General features: G+C 41.4%; 1 protein-coding gene across 1 annotated transcript in view; it reads right to left on the reverse strand.

The window, feature by feature from the left end:
• Positions 1–455: 455 nt before the first annotated feature.
• Positions 456–19,225, reverse strand: part of WIPF3 (WAS/WASL interacting protein family member 3) — a 34,909-nt gene continuing 16,139 nt past the window's right edge. Inside the window, 6 exon segments of the mRNA XM_049798735.1 lie at positions 456–1,729; positions 2,417–2,563; positions 4,150–4,926; positions 6,442–6,570; positions 7,206–7,319; positions 7,322–7,337. Of these exon segments, the coding sequence (XP_049654692.1) occupies positions 1,536–1,729; positions 2,417–2,563; positions 4,150–4,926; positions 6,442–6,570; positions 7,206–7,319; positions 7,322–7,337 (1,377 nt within the window). The 3' untranslated portion in view covers positions 456–1,535.

Consider the following 19,225-nt stretch of genomic DNA (forward strand, 5'->3'; position numbering starts at 1 on the left):
TATGATCACCCTATCCAGCTGGGCTTCTTCAGACACTATCCTATAAGGATCTATAATCAATAGGAGGTAGGCTCAATAGCAGCCACAGCTCCTTGTCATCTCTTTCCTCTTCATGCTTGATAAGAAAAGGATCATGGGCCCATCTGTTAATGAAAGTGACATTCAGCTGCAATCTGAGGACAGGCAGAATAAAAGTGAAGAAACATAAACATACAAAGAGACTAAAGGTAGCATGTTAGTTTCTGATAGTTCATTGAAAAAATGTCTGAATAATAATGAGAATTTCCAAAATACTTAAAAATGATGATGGAAGGGGAAAAATTAACTACAGGTGTGTAACACAAAAAAAGTTTCTGAGGTAACATCTGTCAGCATGATAATAAGAATTGTTTCAAGACTACAAAGAATTTAAAATTTATGCTGTGTTGCTTAAAAAATATCTATCTATATACAATAATTTAAAAGCCTGTACTAACATTCCTGTGGTATGTAGGTCAGTTCAAAAAGTATGATTTACATCATTTTTCCTGTTTATAGAAATGTTAACATTGCAAGCACTTGCAATTCAAATATAACCTCTATCAATGTAATGGGGACCCCTTCTGTTTTATACATTTTCTTGATGTTGTTCTTTTTTAATATTAATCCAGAAAGCATCAGAAGACTCTTCTCATCTCACATGTGTTCTTAATGGAGGATTTTTAGAGGGATCTGTAAATAGATAGGACAGGTTTAATCAGAGGAGATAGATACAGTTTTTGGATATGTATTTTGGATGCAGTTCTACAGCAGGGATGCTGCATTTATCTCCTACCCTTGAACTGATATATGTATGTGTATATATATATATATTGCTTATGCTCTGTAGCCCTTCAGTAAAAAAGTCTGATCAGATCATACAGCAGACGGTTTAGACTGACTGAGGCAGCTATGAAAAGTCATGCAAAGTACCTTGGCATGGGAACAAAAAAAAACTTAATGAAAAGTTGGAGATAAATAGTTGATCTAATAATACAGAAAAGACTGGGTTTTAAAAAAAACAGAATATGGGCATGAGATCTTAAGGCACCTTCAACTAGCAGTTTTCAAAGCTGGATAGGTGAACTTCTGCTCTTACAACAGTGACTTGATACTAAGTGTCTAAGTTAAGGGGAGGGGCAGGGAAGCGAAGTTCAGTTACCAAGTCTCTTTGTTATTCAGGTGTGTGAAACACCATGCATAGGATTTAAATCAAAACACATGATGGAAGGCATGGATCAAGTCACTTTTCTTTTGTGATTTCGTAAGTTATGAACAAAAAACCCCAACTCAGTAGCTGCCTAAGTCTGTTTATGTGACATCACTGTTTTTAACATCAAGGGCTCTGCAAATTCAGCAATCTAAAGAACACAGACTACATGTCAAGCCACATCATTTTATTCTTAGCTACTAAGACTTTAAAATAATTAATAAGTGCTTTTCATTATATCTTTGGTTCCTGTTACCACTGTAACAAATCCTATTCCTCTCTGTGCCTATGCTAGCAGCCCAGTTCTTCATGTTAATGCTGGTTTCTGCTCTTTATTTTCGCTCCCTGTTTTTAATCCTGTTGGGTAATTATCAGATCTTCTCATGTTTACACACTTACCTCTAGCTATCTTGCTGGGATATATTTTCTGAAATGGCTTGAATTCATCAGGTGGGGGGAAATCTTCCACAGAATGGAAAGTAAATTTAGATTCAAAGTCATCTGGGAAGTTTCAGGGAAATAAACATTAGTCACTGTTAGTGACATACTTAAAAAAAAAAAATAACCACAAGGAATTTAAATTAAAAATGTTGACTCGTTTTCCCCTGGAATTAATAGTGGCTTATTCCATATAAACAATCTTGATGAGTACTTCTGTGAGCCATCCAAGTTTTCTGGCTTAATTGCAAACATTGCCTGCTACTAACTGAAGTTAAGCTTCTGGCTGCCGTTCCAGTTTTCTGCATTGATGATATTGTGGTAGTAGAGGTATTCCTAGGTGGTTTTCAAGCCATTTAGCTATAAGCAAGAATGAATGGCCAATTCATCAGACCACAAAAATAATTCTTAGCAGTCTTTGCTCTATGGGATTGAAGCTACTAAATGTCCATGAACTGGTTTTAAGAATAGTAATATAAGCACACTACAGCAACTTTTCACAATCTTAAGAAAAGCATGCACTACCTGCAAAATTACTTGTCTACTGGATGATTCAAAACCTTTGTGAAAAAGTCTTAATTTTCTCTCATTATATAAGGTTATACAAAAATGTTTCTAAGGGGCCTAGTTATACTACCCTGTTATTGCCATGAGAAAGTCTTGAATGAGTTTTTGAGGTCTGAAACACACACAGACTTCTGTACTAAAATTACTAACTAAGGCTAAGAGATCTAATTTAGATGATATTACCAATGATGTGCATATTTCCATTTTTAAGTGGTGGGTAGAGGTCATGAGCTGTAGCCCAGGCTGAGACTCCGGACTTGCTTGTGAGTTCAGTTGTTGGTGATCTTGCTGGTGGCTGTGGAGGTGTGACTAGCTTCCCAGCACCGGTTCCTTAAAAAGAAGCAGCAGACCAGCACATAAACATCATGACTTAACAAACCTGACAGTAAGCTTTGCACAGAAGTGGAGAGAGTATAGGAGGAATGCAATATTTGGGGCAGCTTCAGGGCTGCTGTTTGTCAAGCCTGACCGTGGATTTATAGCATTAAGTATTACATTTACGCCACTAATGAAGCTGGCTGGGGCTTGCTATTTCTAGTTCTAGGAAAAGTCTGACATTCTCAAGTATGGTTTTGTCCCAGTCTGGAGGGGAAGACTATCCTTCCTCTTTTCACAAGAACAAGCAGTTTCTTTAAGAAAAAAAAACCCACAACAAAAAAAACCCCACCCAACCACACTAGATGATATCTCTCAAAGAAAATAATTTCCTGACACTTTAGCAGCTACGCAGTGGAATTACCATTATGCTTGTGCATTTCACTGAGGAGCTGCAAGAGCCGTCAAAGTTTACATCTACTGGGCAGACCTACTACCACAGGAACTGTGTGAGGGGGAGGGAGCCCAAGGCCTCCAAGTTAGCAGCCTCTTAAAAATGCTTCTCCCCCTAGATAAGCAAGGGAAAGGCAGGCTAATTTTATGGAAACCTCAAAAGTCGAACCACCATGAGAAACAGGCATCTCGATAAAATAACGGTTCATCGGACAGTACCAGAGCAGCATTAATCACCACCGTGAAGCACCTGATCTGCTGTACTTACATGGCCCTTCCCATGGCTGTCAAAGGGAACCACTAATCTTTCTCTCAACATGTAGCTGCTAAAATACAGGGTACAGAACTTTCTCTTCAGGTGTTCCTTATTATGTAGCTGTCTCCATTTCTCAAACTCACACAGATCTAGGCTCATTTTTTTATTATCTCCATTATATCAGAGTAGTCTGATAAAAGTTCCTTCTACCCTCTGCTCGACAAAACACTAGCTAATATCCCCACTTCTGAGTAGTCGGAGAAAGCTTTGGCCCTACCACCTTGATCACGGGACGCGCTGGCCGCTCCTCTTTGTTGAAAAGCAGAGGGCTGCATCCATATTTGCCTTTGCTCATCTACGGCTGTAGCTACACCATCGTTGTTTTATTCTCTCCTGTAACGCTTCCCAGCCAATGCCAATATCGCTCCAGACTGCACGGGTACAGCGGTAGAGGGATGTTGTGGGTAGGCTGGCACTCGAGCAGCTGCAGAGCTGGCAGACACGGTGGCGGATGCTCCGCTGCCCTACCCGAGACTGCTAGGAGACCACTCTCCTGAGCTCAGTCACTGCACTGCTGGAGACACGCCAGTGCCAACACAAAAGCGAGAAGCAGCCCAGAGGTCCTCAAACGTTGCCGTCACTGATCGCCATGTCGGTCCCAAGAATCACAGGTTAAACTCTACGGTGCGCGTGCCCAAGAAGAGCCTGACATCTCGCGTGCTCCTTACGCGCCGTGCAACCCACAGGTATTCCTCGCAGGCGATGGGCCTCGGCCTCCTGCTCCCTGTGCTCTTCATCCCCCCGCCCCCACGCTCTCCAGCCACCAGAACCATCTCCCCCGCGACCCAAAGGGGGAAGAAAGGCCGCCCTTCCTCGAACCTGCCACTCTCACCTGCGCCTCGGCCGGGTCTCTTCTTCCTGGTCTCCGCCGCCGCTGCGGGCGGCGGGAGGCCGGGGGTGGGAGGGAGCGGCAGCGACTGGATGCTGCTTGGCTTGTGGAACTGCGACAGCAGGTGGGGAGACTTGGGGGGCAGCGGGGGGGGCACGTCGGCACCGCTGGCGGCACTGCTGAAGGCCGGGGAGGGTGGAAAGGAGAGCCTGTTGGCGGCCAGCGAGTGCCCGTGGGGCGGCGGGGGCGGCGGGGCGGGAGGCGGGCAATCCCTTCCCTCCGACGGAGGGGAAGCGGCGGCGCAGAAGTCGGCTGTCCTGCCTGGAAACCCGCAGGCGGGCACGGGGGGCAGGGAGGGGGGGAGAGGAGGAGGAGGAGGAGGAGGAGGGGGGGGCGGCGGCGGCGGCGGCGCAGCGCCTGCTTGGAACTTGGTGGGCTTGTCAGCCTGAGGAGGAGGGAGCGGGGGCGGAGGAGCAGCGCTGGGGGACACCCCCTTGGGAGGGCGCTCGGCCGGAGGCGGCAGAGCGGGGGGAGGAGGGAAAGCGAGGGAAGGTTTGCTGGAAGCGGGAGGCGGTGGAGGGGGGGCGGGCAGGCTGGGCCGCCCCGCGCCGGCTCCGGCTGCGGCTCGGGAGGTGCTGGGAGGCTCTGTCGGGACCGCCGCCCTTGGGCCTTCGGCTGGGTGCGAGGGGTGACTGCTCGGCTTCGCAGCGCTGCTGGTCGGTGGGGCGGAGGTCTTGGGAGCCGCTGCTCGGACTCCAGGAAGCTGCCCAGGCCTCCCAGCTGAAAAACAGGTATCCCACCTTATACATCAGGATTTCGTTCACGCTCACCGGATAAAACAGTGCAAGGAGCAAGCTCTCCATCTTCCCCTCCCCAGTGGTCACTCCGAGTGATAAATTATCCCAAAACATCTCCTATCCAACAGGTTGCCCCTGGTGTAACAGGGCTTAGGAGGCAATGTATTCCAGTGGGTGTCAGGGACTCTGCTTAGTTATAACGACAACCTGCTGAGACACCCTGGCTCCCCTCCCTGTTCCTCAGTTTCTGCAAAATGAAACAGTTTAAGGAGAAGATGCTTTTCTGCAGCGGCCTGGGGTCCTTCGTACCAGCCTCATCTGCCCAGTACAGCCACTGAACACGGATGAGCTGTCTGCTTGGAGGAATCAAGAGTCCTAGTGAAAAGGCCTCACAGAACACAGGTAGATTGACATGCATCAGTGTGCATCCTTGAAGTTAAGTACTTGCTTAAGATTAAAAAAATTCACACAAATGTTACATAAATCTCTATCTCATAGATAAAAGCCAAGTTATTAAAAGTAGTGCCACAAAGGCTTTCCAGAAGACACAGGTTCAAATGTTTCCTTTTCAACAGCAAATACCCAAAGACTCAGTCTTATGAAATTTATTTTCCCAAGTAAATGTCAAGGATTTTTCACAAAGCAAAAAGGGCATCTCATTCTACAATCACACTGATAGGCATGGTCAAAATTCTAAGAACAACTCAAAGTAGCTACTGCAGCTGAAACCGTGTGAGGAAGCCCAGTCACAAGCAGTGATGCGCATCTTGGGCTTGCCTTCCAGGACAAAAAAACCCTGCAGGTAGAGCCAAGTTTTGTCTTTCCCTGCAAATGCCTACTTCGCTCTGTGCTGCTTGAGCAGGCACAAGCTGCCCGACAGTGCCAGAGATCACTGCTGTGACTCTGCAAGTCATCCCTCGTGGATGCTGGCACTTCTTGAGGTGAAAGCAGCAGCGAGGCTCCCACACATGCCTTCCTCCTGTCTTTGTGAAGCAACAATAACCTTATTTTTCAGGTCAATACACTACCTTGCTGGATCAAAGCTGTACTTTATAAAATTCAGAGGGCAAAAATCTTAAATGTAGCACACAAGCCTGTTACACTATAGAAATACATGGTCATGGAGGGAAGGAAATATGACTTCTTTGCCATTTGTGCTGGTTGATAAGCTCAGATTTCAATACTCTGTTCAAGGCACAATTAAATGTTTTCATTAAACTAATGTTAAAAGTCTCCATTTAAACTCTGTAGAATCTATTCAGTCTCTTTCTTACCCAGTGTAGAGATAGCTAATTATTTACGTTTTAAAAAATAGGGCACCTGAGATCTAGAAAGATGATTTCAAGCACATTATTAATTGAGCCCTCCCATGGTCACATGATGAACTAAGGGTTCAGAAAAAAACCCATAAAAATCAATCACTAAAGCTAGCCCCGAAGTACTTTTATCCCAAATCACAGTTCCCCCAGCTATTCTTTCATACAAAGGAAGCCCTTACCTGGCATGTCCCTCTGGCCTGCTGGTCTGAGAACAGGAAAGCCACCGGCAAATAAGCCTCCCAGAGGCTGCTGAGAGCCACCTTTATTAATGGCTGGATTAAGTCCATCTCTGTTAGCTCCTTTGGGTTCTATTAAAAGGAAAGACAGGGTATATCAGAAAGTCATCTTCCTTGCCCTCAGACTGCTAAGACTTGGCACCAACAAACGTAGCCAAGACCAGACTTTCCCCTCTTTAAGCAGGCTCAGCAAGGAAAGTTACTGTTAATACAGGAAACTACCATTACTCTCTGACCCACATCTTGGAGCACAACACCTTCTGGTGCTCTTTAATCTCCCATCAGTAACGACACCAACAAGAAGTTATGTTAGACAACATTAAATTTATGCTTCTAGAATTTGTTGGCATTTTTTGTTCTTTTTACCTAGTAAACAACACTTCTTCTGCCAGAACCAATAATTCCCACCTAAACAATTAATTTATTGAGAAACTCTCAAGGATTTAAAGTGATTTTTTTTGGACAAGGGATGCCTGTTAAGGTGATACCCAGTTATAAACTTATTATGAAGTGTTGATAGTTATTGATCTTAGAGCAGGATGCAGGTTTAGAAAGTATCCCCTCTCCACATCCTAAGGCCACATGAAGATGCAGACCTTTGCTGAACTTCCAACCTGCCCTTCAATTTGAAAACTGTCCAGCTGAGCTCCACAACTGAGGCTTCAGCAAAGCTCACCCAGCGGCCTTACTCAGGAGCACGTACTTACTTTCAATCTGTGGTGCACTGCGGTCATTGATTTGAGTCACCTTCCTTAAGCGAGTTCCCTGCTGGATATCAGCTAAGAGTGCGTTTCGTGCTTTTTGGTCTTCCTTTCGCAATTTGGTACCTCTGAACTTGCCTGTTGACAATAAGAGCATTAGATGGGAGGTACAGACAAAAACGCATGCTTAGAAAGGACACATCATAAACAAACATGGGTTAGAAGATTTGAAATAAACCATCCTTGGCAGCTGTCATTTCAAAGCCTTTCAGTCAAATCGACAAGAACAGCATTCAGTTGTATAGGAGGCAGGAAAGCTGAAAGTTTAAATATAACACAAATCTAATACTAGCTGTGCTAATACTGTTGAAAGGAAATTAGGGGACATGCTTAAATGCAATGTGACCTCTTGCTTGGCCGTTTATGGTCTCTGCCCCACAACTCCAGCTCTGACTGCCTCTCTTGTTAGCTCTTTCTATGCTATTTACGATGCTTTACAACAAAAAATTTATATGCCACCTTAGAATAAACACCTTTCTGTTTTATCCACTTTGCCTTAGGAAAAAAAGATGGATAAATGAATACTGCACTTATATTTGAATGTGATCATTAACTAATTTAGGTTGTCTCTCTGTATCAGAGATTTACACCAGTTTAGGTAGACTGTCTTTAGAACAATACAATTATATTTTAGTAACTTTTCTAGCCTAACTATGGTCTGTAAATGGAAAGTCAGATTGTAGTTTAAAGTTCTGTAATAAAACAAAAATAATATTTATTCTTATTTCATTGTTTCCTGTTACAAAAAAATAATCGAATTTTTAAAAAGTTTGGATGTTTCATTTTCCTGAAGCAGACATAAACCAGCTAAGCTGTTATTTCTAAACCTATCATGTGGTTAACAGAGTGGTCTAACAGAGAGGAATCTTCATGTCAGAAGAGCAATATGCTGCATGTGTCCACAGCTACTGCAAATTCCCGTCGATTAGCTAACTTCCTAAAGAGAATGAATACCCGAAATGTTTCCATAGCCCTTAATTTTAGCATCATAGTCATAATAAAGCAGAACAATACTGTCACACTTTAAAACAAAAACCCCAACTTGGTAATAGCATTCTGAAAGCAAACCAGAAACTTGAAAATACTTAGCCAGCTGCTGAATTAATAAAATGTCTAACTTGCTAATCCTAAATGAAGAGTTATACTGGTATAATATTACTTGTGGTTATTTCTGTACTTGCTAAAAAAAAAAAAAAAAAAAAAAAAAAAAAAAGGCAAGCTAGATTGGCAGAGCCCCACTAGATGGCACTCCAGATCGCTGCTAATGCCTGCTGCATTCCTCACACCTGATGTAAAAACTCGGAATTATAATCTTGTGACTGATATTGTAACCACTTATTATTTTAAAATATTAGAAAAACCCCACTGTGTCACACAGTTTCCCAATTTGAAACAGCACTGCCTGCCCCTGTGCTTTCAGGACAGCGAGTTCCACAGCCCAGGAAAGCTGCCTGTGTACGCAGCAGCATTAGACCGTATACCAGCCAGAAACTATTTCCACTTACATTTTCTACAAGCTGACAATACTTACTGTGAAAAATGGAAATACCATAACTGGAACAAGGGTGATTCCCCTTCTCACAAAAGCTTTTTACCAGTATCTTCAACTTCACGCCTCTCTACTCCCACTAATGACTTTGCTGTAGCAGGACAACCAGGATCTAGAGGGATCTGATCGAGACCTGTGTTTAAAATTAGATCCAGCAGCTGTCTTTTCGTTTCTGGGTTCAAATGTCCGTATATTATGCCAGCTGTCCACTTCATCTCCCCAAACTACTTCTCTGAGCAGGTAGGCTATTGGAATATAAAGTCTTGATATCCAAATAGCTATTAGGCTAAAATACCCCACTTGTGGCAATTTACATTTGTGAGTAACCCATGGCTTGATATGACTTTAACATGGCTAAGATATTAATTTGTTCACAATTCGTGGCATAAAAAGGCAGGAACACCATTCTGCAGGCCTATAATGCAGCATAACAAGCTGCCTTTCTCTTGCAGTGTATCCCCTTACTTCAAGCAGAACTCCATCCTGTGCCCCAGCTGTTTCTTCTTCCTCCTCATGTACATAAGAGATACAATCTTCCATTCCCAGCCTGGTGGACTCGGGTGATTGATTAGCTGCTGAGTAGCTTGATACGGATTCTCTTTTTCCATTACAAAGTCAAGATGGTCTAGGGTGTAACGTTGCCCGGTTGCACAGCGGTCAGAGCTCCTTCGGATTTCTTGTTTGCTGCCTGTACTCCCAAGGCCAGTGATAATTCTTGCCAAGAATCATTTCTCCAGGTAAGTATCTCACCTGCTTATCTACTGGTGTTCTGCATTTGCAAATTTGTGTTTTGACCACATTGCTTTTTGATAACACTATCAGAAGGAACATCCCTTCGATTAAGAAATTAATCTGGGATTCACACTCATGCTATGCCTGCAATCCATAGCACAAGAACAGATACTAAACGTATAAACTGTATACCAAGAGAAAATAAAAAGAGGAACTCTTATGGCTGTCAAATCTTCAATCCCAATCACATGCAATAGAAGCATTTCAGCAGGAAGACAAATATATTTTGAGTTACAGAGGAAAAACAGCTGTAAGACAAAAGATGTAATTCTTAGGCTACTTTCTACGCCGCCATCTGCAGGGCAGCCTCATTTATTTACAAAAAGGGAAACATCTCAATCTTTCAATGAAAATCAGAAGGGAAGCAGAAAAGAATGTGAAAATCATTTGTTTTATCAGATGCCAGAGCTGCCTCAGGTAACACAGAGTGAAATTAAATTCCATACTTTATTTACATGAATTGGTAAGGGAACAGTGGATTCTCATTACCTTAGTAACCACTAGGTTGTTCTGCTATTATTTCAGACACAAAGAATGGCACATTCAATACATACTTGGAAACAGAACAGAACAAACCACACATGTAAATAGCCTGAACGTAAGAGAGCTACTCCATTTTCATCCCACCAAACTCCACTACCTCTGTCTTCAGCGTCCTAAACTACACCCTCAGCTATGCCATTCAGTAAGGTATAGGATCAACATTTGGGCTACATGACAGGTCTCCAAAGTACCTGTAAACAGGAAAATACCATCAAATCACAATATTTAGAGTGATGTTCCAGAGTGTAAATCATCAATGAGGGAAATAAACATTTCAAAATTTGCAGGTGATAACTTTGGCAGAGAAATGAATGAGGACAGCATGGTTATCCAGAGAGATCCAAATCACTGCGACTTGAGGCCATTTGAAAAGAGCAATAAACCAAAACGTGCTCCCCCACCGCTGGGGTGGGGGAGGAAAAAAAAGAAAAGAAAAAAAAGAAGATGCACAATATACAAACTTCAACTGTAAAACTGAAAATGACTGGATGAGAAGTTCTGGCCATACCTTTAAAATGAAGCCTGTATCCAGAGTGCCACAAGCCTGAACCTGGCAGTGGACTCCAGCAGTGAGCCTGCATGAGCAAGCGTGCCTGACCTTCTAGCACAGTGCTGTGGCAAGGGGGGATAGCACACTCCTCCGATATATTCTGTCCTTTCAGAAAAAATAATGTGAGCAAAAATGGAATTACAAGTTCAGTTCTGGTCTCCAGATCTTTAAAATTATGTTGAAAAAATGGAGATACGCAGGAAAGAGCCAAAGCGGTATTCAAAAAGCTGGAGGAAAGAGTTCAGATTTTAGCAGCTCAGTCTGGTCCGTCAGCCCTGAAGTCTATCTGAGGGGTGGTCTGCCTGCACAACACACAAACCCTAACAGGGAAATGACAGTGAGGACTCAGGCAGCAGAGACAGGTGTTTGGTGAATTAACATAAGACACAGCCAGACAAGCTCCGATTAGAAAGCAGCAAGTATGGAAGCAGCAAGACTGACCGTTCCCAGCAGCAAAAGGCTGCGGATGGCAGCAGACTATCAATTTCTCGGTTTTCAGATCAAGGCTGGATCCTCTCTGGCAGAAGTGCTTTTTGTGAAGCACAAGTCCTTGGGCCCCACACAGAGCAATACCTGGTACATTACTGCTGCAATACTTGCACCACCTTGGGAAAGTCACTTTACATCTTGCAAGACAGATGGGAGCATCGACCTACCCTCTGGCTCCAATGGTACTTAAAATATTCAAGAGGGATACGTGCTCAGTTACTAATATGATGTAAATGCAGAAGGCACCAGGCATTTGAAAAAGTTTATAGTAGTACTAATTATATCTTTCAGATTTTAAAGAGCACACCTGCACACAGCAAAGGGGAAATCCTCTGGACTCCAGCCAGGTAGTTCAGGTCACAGTGGATGCATACACCGTCCCATAAATGGGTTATATTTGCACTGATTTTTAAATATGCTCTTTACTGAGTTTGCAAAATATTTTAGGGTAGTGTAGATATTCATAAACATGACAGCTGCAGCAAAAATGTACCTCCAGCCTTCTGGACAATCCAGTAGCCAGGCAGTCATGGACCTTTGTTTTAGAATAAACCCATCAGCTGATAGGAAAAGAGGATCCAGTACTCCAGCTCTACAATAGGTAGGCACCATATATAATGTAAAATAAAGCATGATTCCACCCAAATGCGCTACATTCTCTTATTTCAGAGAACTTATAGTATTGAGTATTTATACTCCTAATGTGTAATGAATCCTATCATCACAGTAGATTCCCTTTCCTGGTCACTTTTTGTAAGAAATACTGGAAATACAGCTGTGTAGAAAATGTATTTATTTATTGGAACTAGAGAAAAAAACTAAACCAAAAAAGAAGTCAAAATACATTTAGCTAATCCCTAACTATCTATTTGGTGAGACATATACCAATAAAATTAAAAATCAATCTATCAATTTGACATTCAGTATTTTATTATGGGCAAAAAGAGAGCTCTCTCTTTTGCTGGTGATTTCATTTATTTCTATGAATCTGGTGTCAATCACCCTTCCTCTCTCCCATGCCCAATTTCTTCCCCCTAGACAAAAAAAAAAAGGATTCAATGCAGAGATCAAGCACAGATACTGGCAGAAGGCATATGCAGCGTATATTTTAGTAAAAGAAGAGTTTGAGGAGACCCCTTAACAAACCTGTGCTTTCTCGTTATTTTTCTTTGCCATGCTCAGCCAAACCTGCACAGACATGGGCTGAGGCAAGGGATCTTCACCAATGCAGCATGCAACACCTCAGGTTTAGCTTTTAAGGAAGGGAAAGACGTTGCAGCAAGATAAGGATGAACAGAAAGCTCTAGGATAAGGGATACTTGATCACAGAGACACACATTCATGAAAACAAGTGTTCCTGGGCCAGTCCCAGCCTTCTCTGGCATCCAATCTGACATGATTCAGAGACCAAACTTAAACTAAGAAATGCTAAAGAAAACGTATACAAACATGACAATGGACAATTAAAACCAGCATGTAGAACTGCAGACAGGGCAAAACCAGCAATAGCTGCATAGGCAGTGCAGTCATTAATGTGACAGTGCCAAATCTGGCCGAAGAAACCATGCATCAACAGTGATTCTTTAATTCAAGGACCTGCAAAGCATCAAGGAAGAGCCTGAACAACTGGCAATATAACAACCCCCCCAATATGATTTCTATATTAACAATAACTGGAATTCTAGTGTTGACAAATACAGATTGTTCAGGAAAGAGGACAATAAAGGTGAAGCTAGCTGTGTTATGCTATACATGCATCATGCCAGAGATGGCTAAGAATATCGAGAGGAATACACAGTTTGTTTGGGGTTGGTACATCATCTGAGGAAGGATGATGAGTGTTCTCACCGCCCATATGGCATAGCAAGGCTCTCCAAGTAGGAGAGCACAAAGGAAGAAATGTTGAGTGGGTCCACACCCATCCATAAAGCTCCTGTTCCTTTGAAGGAAAGCCAGGCACGGGGTTGGTGCTCACAACAGTCTTTGAAGGGCACAGACACAGAGTAAGGGGCCTTAAGGAGCAACATGCTGCTAAAATACCCTTCTGGGAACACTGATGATGAAAAAGAGTGGACTAAGAACAGGGGAGGCCTGCTTGCGAGCAACTTACTCCATAACTTCCTTCCGCTTAACCACAAGCTGCTGACCACAAGCGTTCCACAAGGAGATCCCTGTAACCATCAGGACTAACGTATTTAAATGAATTAAGCTCTTAAAACACTGCATCCTTTTCAAAAACAGAACTGACAGGAAAACAAAAAATATTGACAGTAAGATGCCAGAATATTCTAACAAACTACAATGTCGTAACTTTTTATTAAAAGAGTGAGGTTGTTTTGGAACAAGACAGAATATGGAAGATGACCAGAAATCTCTGTGTAAGCTAGCCAGAATGGCTTCCTTGACATGGCATAGGATTATAAAAGCTATCTCTGCATTTGTAGCCCAACATGAATTCTGAAATGCCAGAGGAACTTGTTTTCCCAAGATCAGTCCACTAGTACTAGATTAGAATTACACCAAGAATTCACGATTTTATATTTGCAGCAGAAGCAGTTTGCCCAGCAGGCAAGCGCACTGCTTTTACAAAGAATTCTCAAACCAGCAGCTAAAGTCTCCCCTGGGAACATGCCAAGAAATGCAATTGCAACAAAACCCAGGAGCTTATTAAAATAATAAAATAAACCCAGTTTCCAGCAAGTCACAAACAGAAGTACAGTAGAGAAAAACATTGTCATCCTTCTTGCATTTACTTTAAGTATGCATCAGGTGTGGTTTCACTCACGCACTGTCAAATACAAAATAAAATAATCAAAGCAATCCTGCCTTCCAGCTTAAGGAAAAATCCAACAAGTCTCAACAACAAAGCATAGGACTTCTTTTATTTCAAACTGTTCATTTATAAAGAAGCTTGTGAGATCTGGTACACGTGAGTTTTGGTTCATCTATTCACAACAGAGCCCTAACCTCTGATTTAAAGCTTTTTAATTATGGGAAACCTCACCACGGTGCAAGACTTCACCTGCACAGTCAATCGCAAGAGCCCCTTCTTGTGTTTCTGCTGTGTAGCATAGGATGAAACTAATTAATTCTTGGCACTTGGTCTACCTGGGTAAACAATGCAATCTCTCAGCCTTCTAGCAAGCTGATCTTCAAACACTTCCCATGTGAGGGGTCACTCTCCGGCCAACTTTTCTGAGGGAACCCACACAAGGGGACCTGCCAAATAGCTTCCTGGCAGCTAATGAAGTCATTGTTTCAAGAGAATGACAGGACCAGCATTCCATAACTCCATCTACGCCCAACTCAATAATGATTAACCATGATCTCAGTCTCCATTGCACAAAGATCTGCAATCTGAACCTGCTGGGTTGAGAAGGTCACGGAGCAATGTGTGTACTTAGATAGGCTGTGTCTACACCAGCCTTGTTCCCTAACTTCTAGCAAGGGAAGTACTGTGCAAAAGTTGTTACAGATCTCTTCCCCACGTTTTAGCCACCGCCTAGTCCTGGCATTAGTCCCAAATAACGAGGCGTTTCAGAGCCCACTGCCTGCTCTGTGCTAGCATCTGCCTGCCTGAAGTGTACCAGCAGACACAATGGCAGGGACCAAAAGATAAAAAAAATAGCATAGCAGGAGTTACTCTCTTCTACATCTATAGTCCAGTGCTTATTTCAAACACCACCAGTAATCAACGCCACTGCACCCAATAAAACCCTCTTCATTTTATGTTAGCACCACTCCATCAGACAATGTAAAATCTTGTATACTTAAAGGTTCAATTGCTCCTGCTACAAACGGAGCAGTGGGCTTGTTAACAGGGGTGTACTTAAAAGCTTTCCAGTGCGGGTTGCTAAGTTTCTGTACCTGAATGCAAAAATAAAACAGAATCAATATGATGATTTATACCTGCTGAGCCATTTAGCTTTTCTGTGGGTATTTAACTTTGTGACACCCACATTTTAAACATAAATCCCAGCTGTTCGTTCACTAAAAGAAAATATACAGTTAACAGAAGCCACCAAAATGGAGGCACTATAATCAAACTATTCTAAAAGTGCTTCCCAGCAGTTCAGAAAGACCGCAAGTCAGATACCAAAAATACCCTGAGACTGAATTAAAAAAATAATTTTGAACTTCACCTTCTGATTTCTAAATTTTTGGGATTCAAAATCCCAAGATTTCCTCTGCATCAGTGAAAACAGAAGTGAAAATTCTTACATAAACAAGAAAACCTGAGGCCCTGGCATTGTAATGAAAATGTCAAACGGCACAAGGCTGAAAATACTGTTGCAGGAGCCGGTGACACTACCGCTGTTTATTTTGTTTACCATAGCAGGGTGCCCAGAATGACAAGGGCTACTATGAGTAGTGATAACAAAATAGTCAACATATGACGACCTACTTGTATCACAATTTAATCTCACTCTGTTCTAAGAACACTAGGCCATTTCTCCTACCCAGTTACCTGTGTAGAAGCTACTGATTGTTCTGAAATGCCTTTTAGCATCCATGCAAAATTATGGTTAGTCCAAGATAGGAGAATAGTGAGAAACTAATACTTCTTGCAATGTCACCTTCCAGCCACAGAAAGAAGTCCAACTCCAGTGTCATTATAATTCTGGGTTCTCTTTTAATTAAAAGGCTACAAGTGTAATATTAATTGACAGATGGAATTTAATGTGTAGCCACTGCATATACTACAGATGGGGTACTGATTTTTCAGGGCAATATTACTTTGTGATTAGAATCGTAAATTAACCTATTAGCTCACTGCAGATAGGCTGCTTCTAGTACCTGGGCTTGATCATTTACAGCTGGTACCTCTGTGACATGCTGCAATTTCCATACTTTTATATGGAAAATTGTACAGATGAAAAACAGACAGCAAGAATAAGAAAAATATGTTTAAATGCTTTCCATTCCATTCAGGCAACATGTACAACACACAATATTATGAAGAAACCTGCAAAACAGAACTCACCACCTAAATAGATTAAAAGTGGTGACCTAAGAGATCTCAAGTAAAGCATTCAAGAAGATTAGCATATACAAATATAAGCAGTATATGCCCCTGTACCTGTCCAGATGAAATACATGGAGCAATGCCAACCTAGTATTTATGGGTTTTTTACATCTTCCCCACCTTTCACAGCTCTCACTTACCCTTTCTGTATTTGTTGACTAGAAGAGTAGAAGGCTACAGCAGCAACACTAAGAGATGCCATAGCTATGCAATCCAATATTTCACTATCTGAAAATTAAGTCACATAAACCACATAAAGACACAGCATTTTTTCTACATAATTTCCTCTCACTTCTTTATGAAAGCAGACTGGTGTGAGATGTGATACATTATTAAAACACTATAAATCAGTTTCCTTTATTTTGGCTGGAACAAAGCATTCTCAAAAGTTCCAGCTGCACTTTGCCCAGCCCTTACCACAGTCTGTATAATGGCCAGTCATCAACAAGGTTACCAAGACTGCACTCTCTCTCCAGTATTTTTTACCTATCAGCAATAAATATTATGATTTAGTATCTCCTGACCTAGGGACTTCATGACAAAGTACTAAATATCATCTTACTCACAGCTGACATAAAATTTTAATAAACACATTCCTACATATTTTGTAATTGGCACTATGATGATTCTGTTCTTTCAGTGTTACGCTTGCACATTTAAGGGTCTGAATGAAAACTTGAGAAATTACCTTAATTTTTACAATAAATAATTAGCAAGCATGCACACACATTTATGCATACAAACACTTATATGCACACATTCTCTCATATTATATTTGGTAAGACCAAATCAAAATACCATAAATTATCATTCTCTTCAGCCAAGCTGTTTGACATACGTTGTTTTTTCTCCTTCCAAAGAACAGTAGTGCTATATGTCGTAGGAGCAAAACCAACTCCCACACAACTTCAGATAAGCACTGTAGCTCTCTGAGTTTCTTGGGAAGGTTGAAGCGAACAGCTCAACAAGGTTTGCACTCTGACAACTGCATGAAGGAGGGAGAAAAACATCCCCCCAAGGAAAACTATCAGCTGATGTTTTTCTTAACCTTGGAATCCTACCTCTGTAAATTATGCATTTATCACAGTGTTTTATCACGAGGAATTGCTTTTCTGAGTTTTTTATTACAAGAGTAGAAAATAAGGTCAGAATAACAAACTTGATAAACACTGATGTACGTTTATCTACAACAGAAATTCTAATTCTTTCTTTTTTTAACTAAATAAGAGTGAGGTAATCACTAAGATTAATCTACACGCAGTCTGGCATTCAGCGTTATTTCAAGTTTCACATTTCTATCACTAAAGTAAGCATACTCCTTTCTTCTCTCCTAGTTTTCAGTATGCCAATAAGGCAAATAAACTCCTGGTGCTACTTTACTGGCTTTAATCATCTGATCCATAGTGATTTTTCAGGTTAATTTCTACATTAAGACTTTAATAATAACAATTCTAAAAAAGAATAGAATTATTTTCTTAAATTCCACAAATATATGACTCATTAAACAAACATCTCCTCTGAATAAGGCACAACCCAGCAGGGCTGCTACACATCCACACTTCCTTCAATATTAACATTTTAATAGGTTAAGACTGATCATAACATTAGGAATCCAAATGTACAGACAAAGGTTGCACAGCAGTGAGCAGCCTCCACTGCACATAAAAAGTGAATGTGGTTTATCAAAGCAAAATTCTCTCTTGATCCTCTCTTGGGAGATTAAGCAGAGAAAATTTTTCAGCAGCCACAGTGGTGGTATCTGCTCTGGGAAATACGACAAACCAAAACTAACCAGAATGCCTCATATGCCAAACTAAAAGGCAAAAGGCATAAAAGAAATAGAGGGGGAATAAAAAGAAGTTTTTCAGGAGCAGAATGCTTTAAAAAAACCAACAAACCCAACATCCTCCCCCCAAAAACAACAACAAAAACCTATGGAAAAAACCCACCTTATATGACACACATATGTCTGTAAAATTGAAAGAGCTTTAGAACAAACATCCTAATGCCTCCTTTCCTTTATTAGGGTGGAGGGAAAAAGGGAAAGAGATCTGAATTCTGTAAGCCAGTACCAGAAAATATATTGGGGCACAGTTTTATTCTGCCTACTCATCCCTCTCATCTTTATCTATGACCCCCAGAAAGCAGGCATTTCAAGACATGCTCAATTAATCCAATTAGCAATATTTACATTTTGACTCAGCCACCTACATCTGCTACCACAGATACCCTACCATTCCCTCCTGAAAAATCCACTTTGTTTCCTTTTAAGTATGCTCTAACAGCCAGTAGCTTTTCAGCTGTTGGGCACAGGTGGCTCCTAGCATGTCTTAAATACCATCTCCAAATCACTTTAGCATTGCCTTGCAACAACTTTTGTGAGCAGAATTCAGTATTAGTACTTACAGAATACCTGCAAGTTCAAAATCTTTGAAAACGGTAGGAAAGAACCTAACTTTCTTCTGCTTTAAGAGGGAGTTAACAGTATAAAAACATCAAGTGCCAACAGTGCTTAGGATTTCATTGAAGTAAGGACCCCAAAATCATTTGGGACCATGGCTCATAATATTCACTAAGAAAATGTGCAGGAAAAAAACCCGATAATGTGATGACTACTTCTGCTATAAATCTCTTAATAATGAAAGCAAGAGGAAAGTATGGCTATTATCCATATAATTGGAAAAGCAAGACAAGTCTATGGTACCCATTCAATGGCATCATTCAAAATGACAGGATTCTAAAATCTCAACCTACACACAGACATTTCTCTTTTAACATAAATCAAGTAAGTTAAACTAGTGGCTTGCCTGCACATCAATAGCAAAATTAAAACCTAAGTTTTAATTGCTAACATGTAAATGTTATTCTGGTTTAATTATATCAGTATAATAAAAATCATACTGTTGTTTACTTTGGAACTTTTCCAGGTGTTGGCCAAATAAAACTCATTTGTTTTGAAGGGTTTCCTTAAAGCTACGTCCCTGTTAGAATTTTTTTCTTCTTCCATCCTCCAACGG

Source organism: Accipiter gentilis, chromosome 4 (genome assembly GCF_929443795.1).
Source record: "Accipiter gentilis chromosome 4, bAccGen1.1, whole genome shotgun sequence".
Classification (NCBI taxonomy): domain Eukaryota; kingdom Metazoa; phylum Chordata; class Aves; order Accipitriformes; family Accipitridae; genus Astur; species Astur gentilis.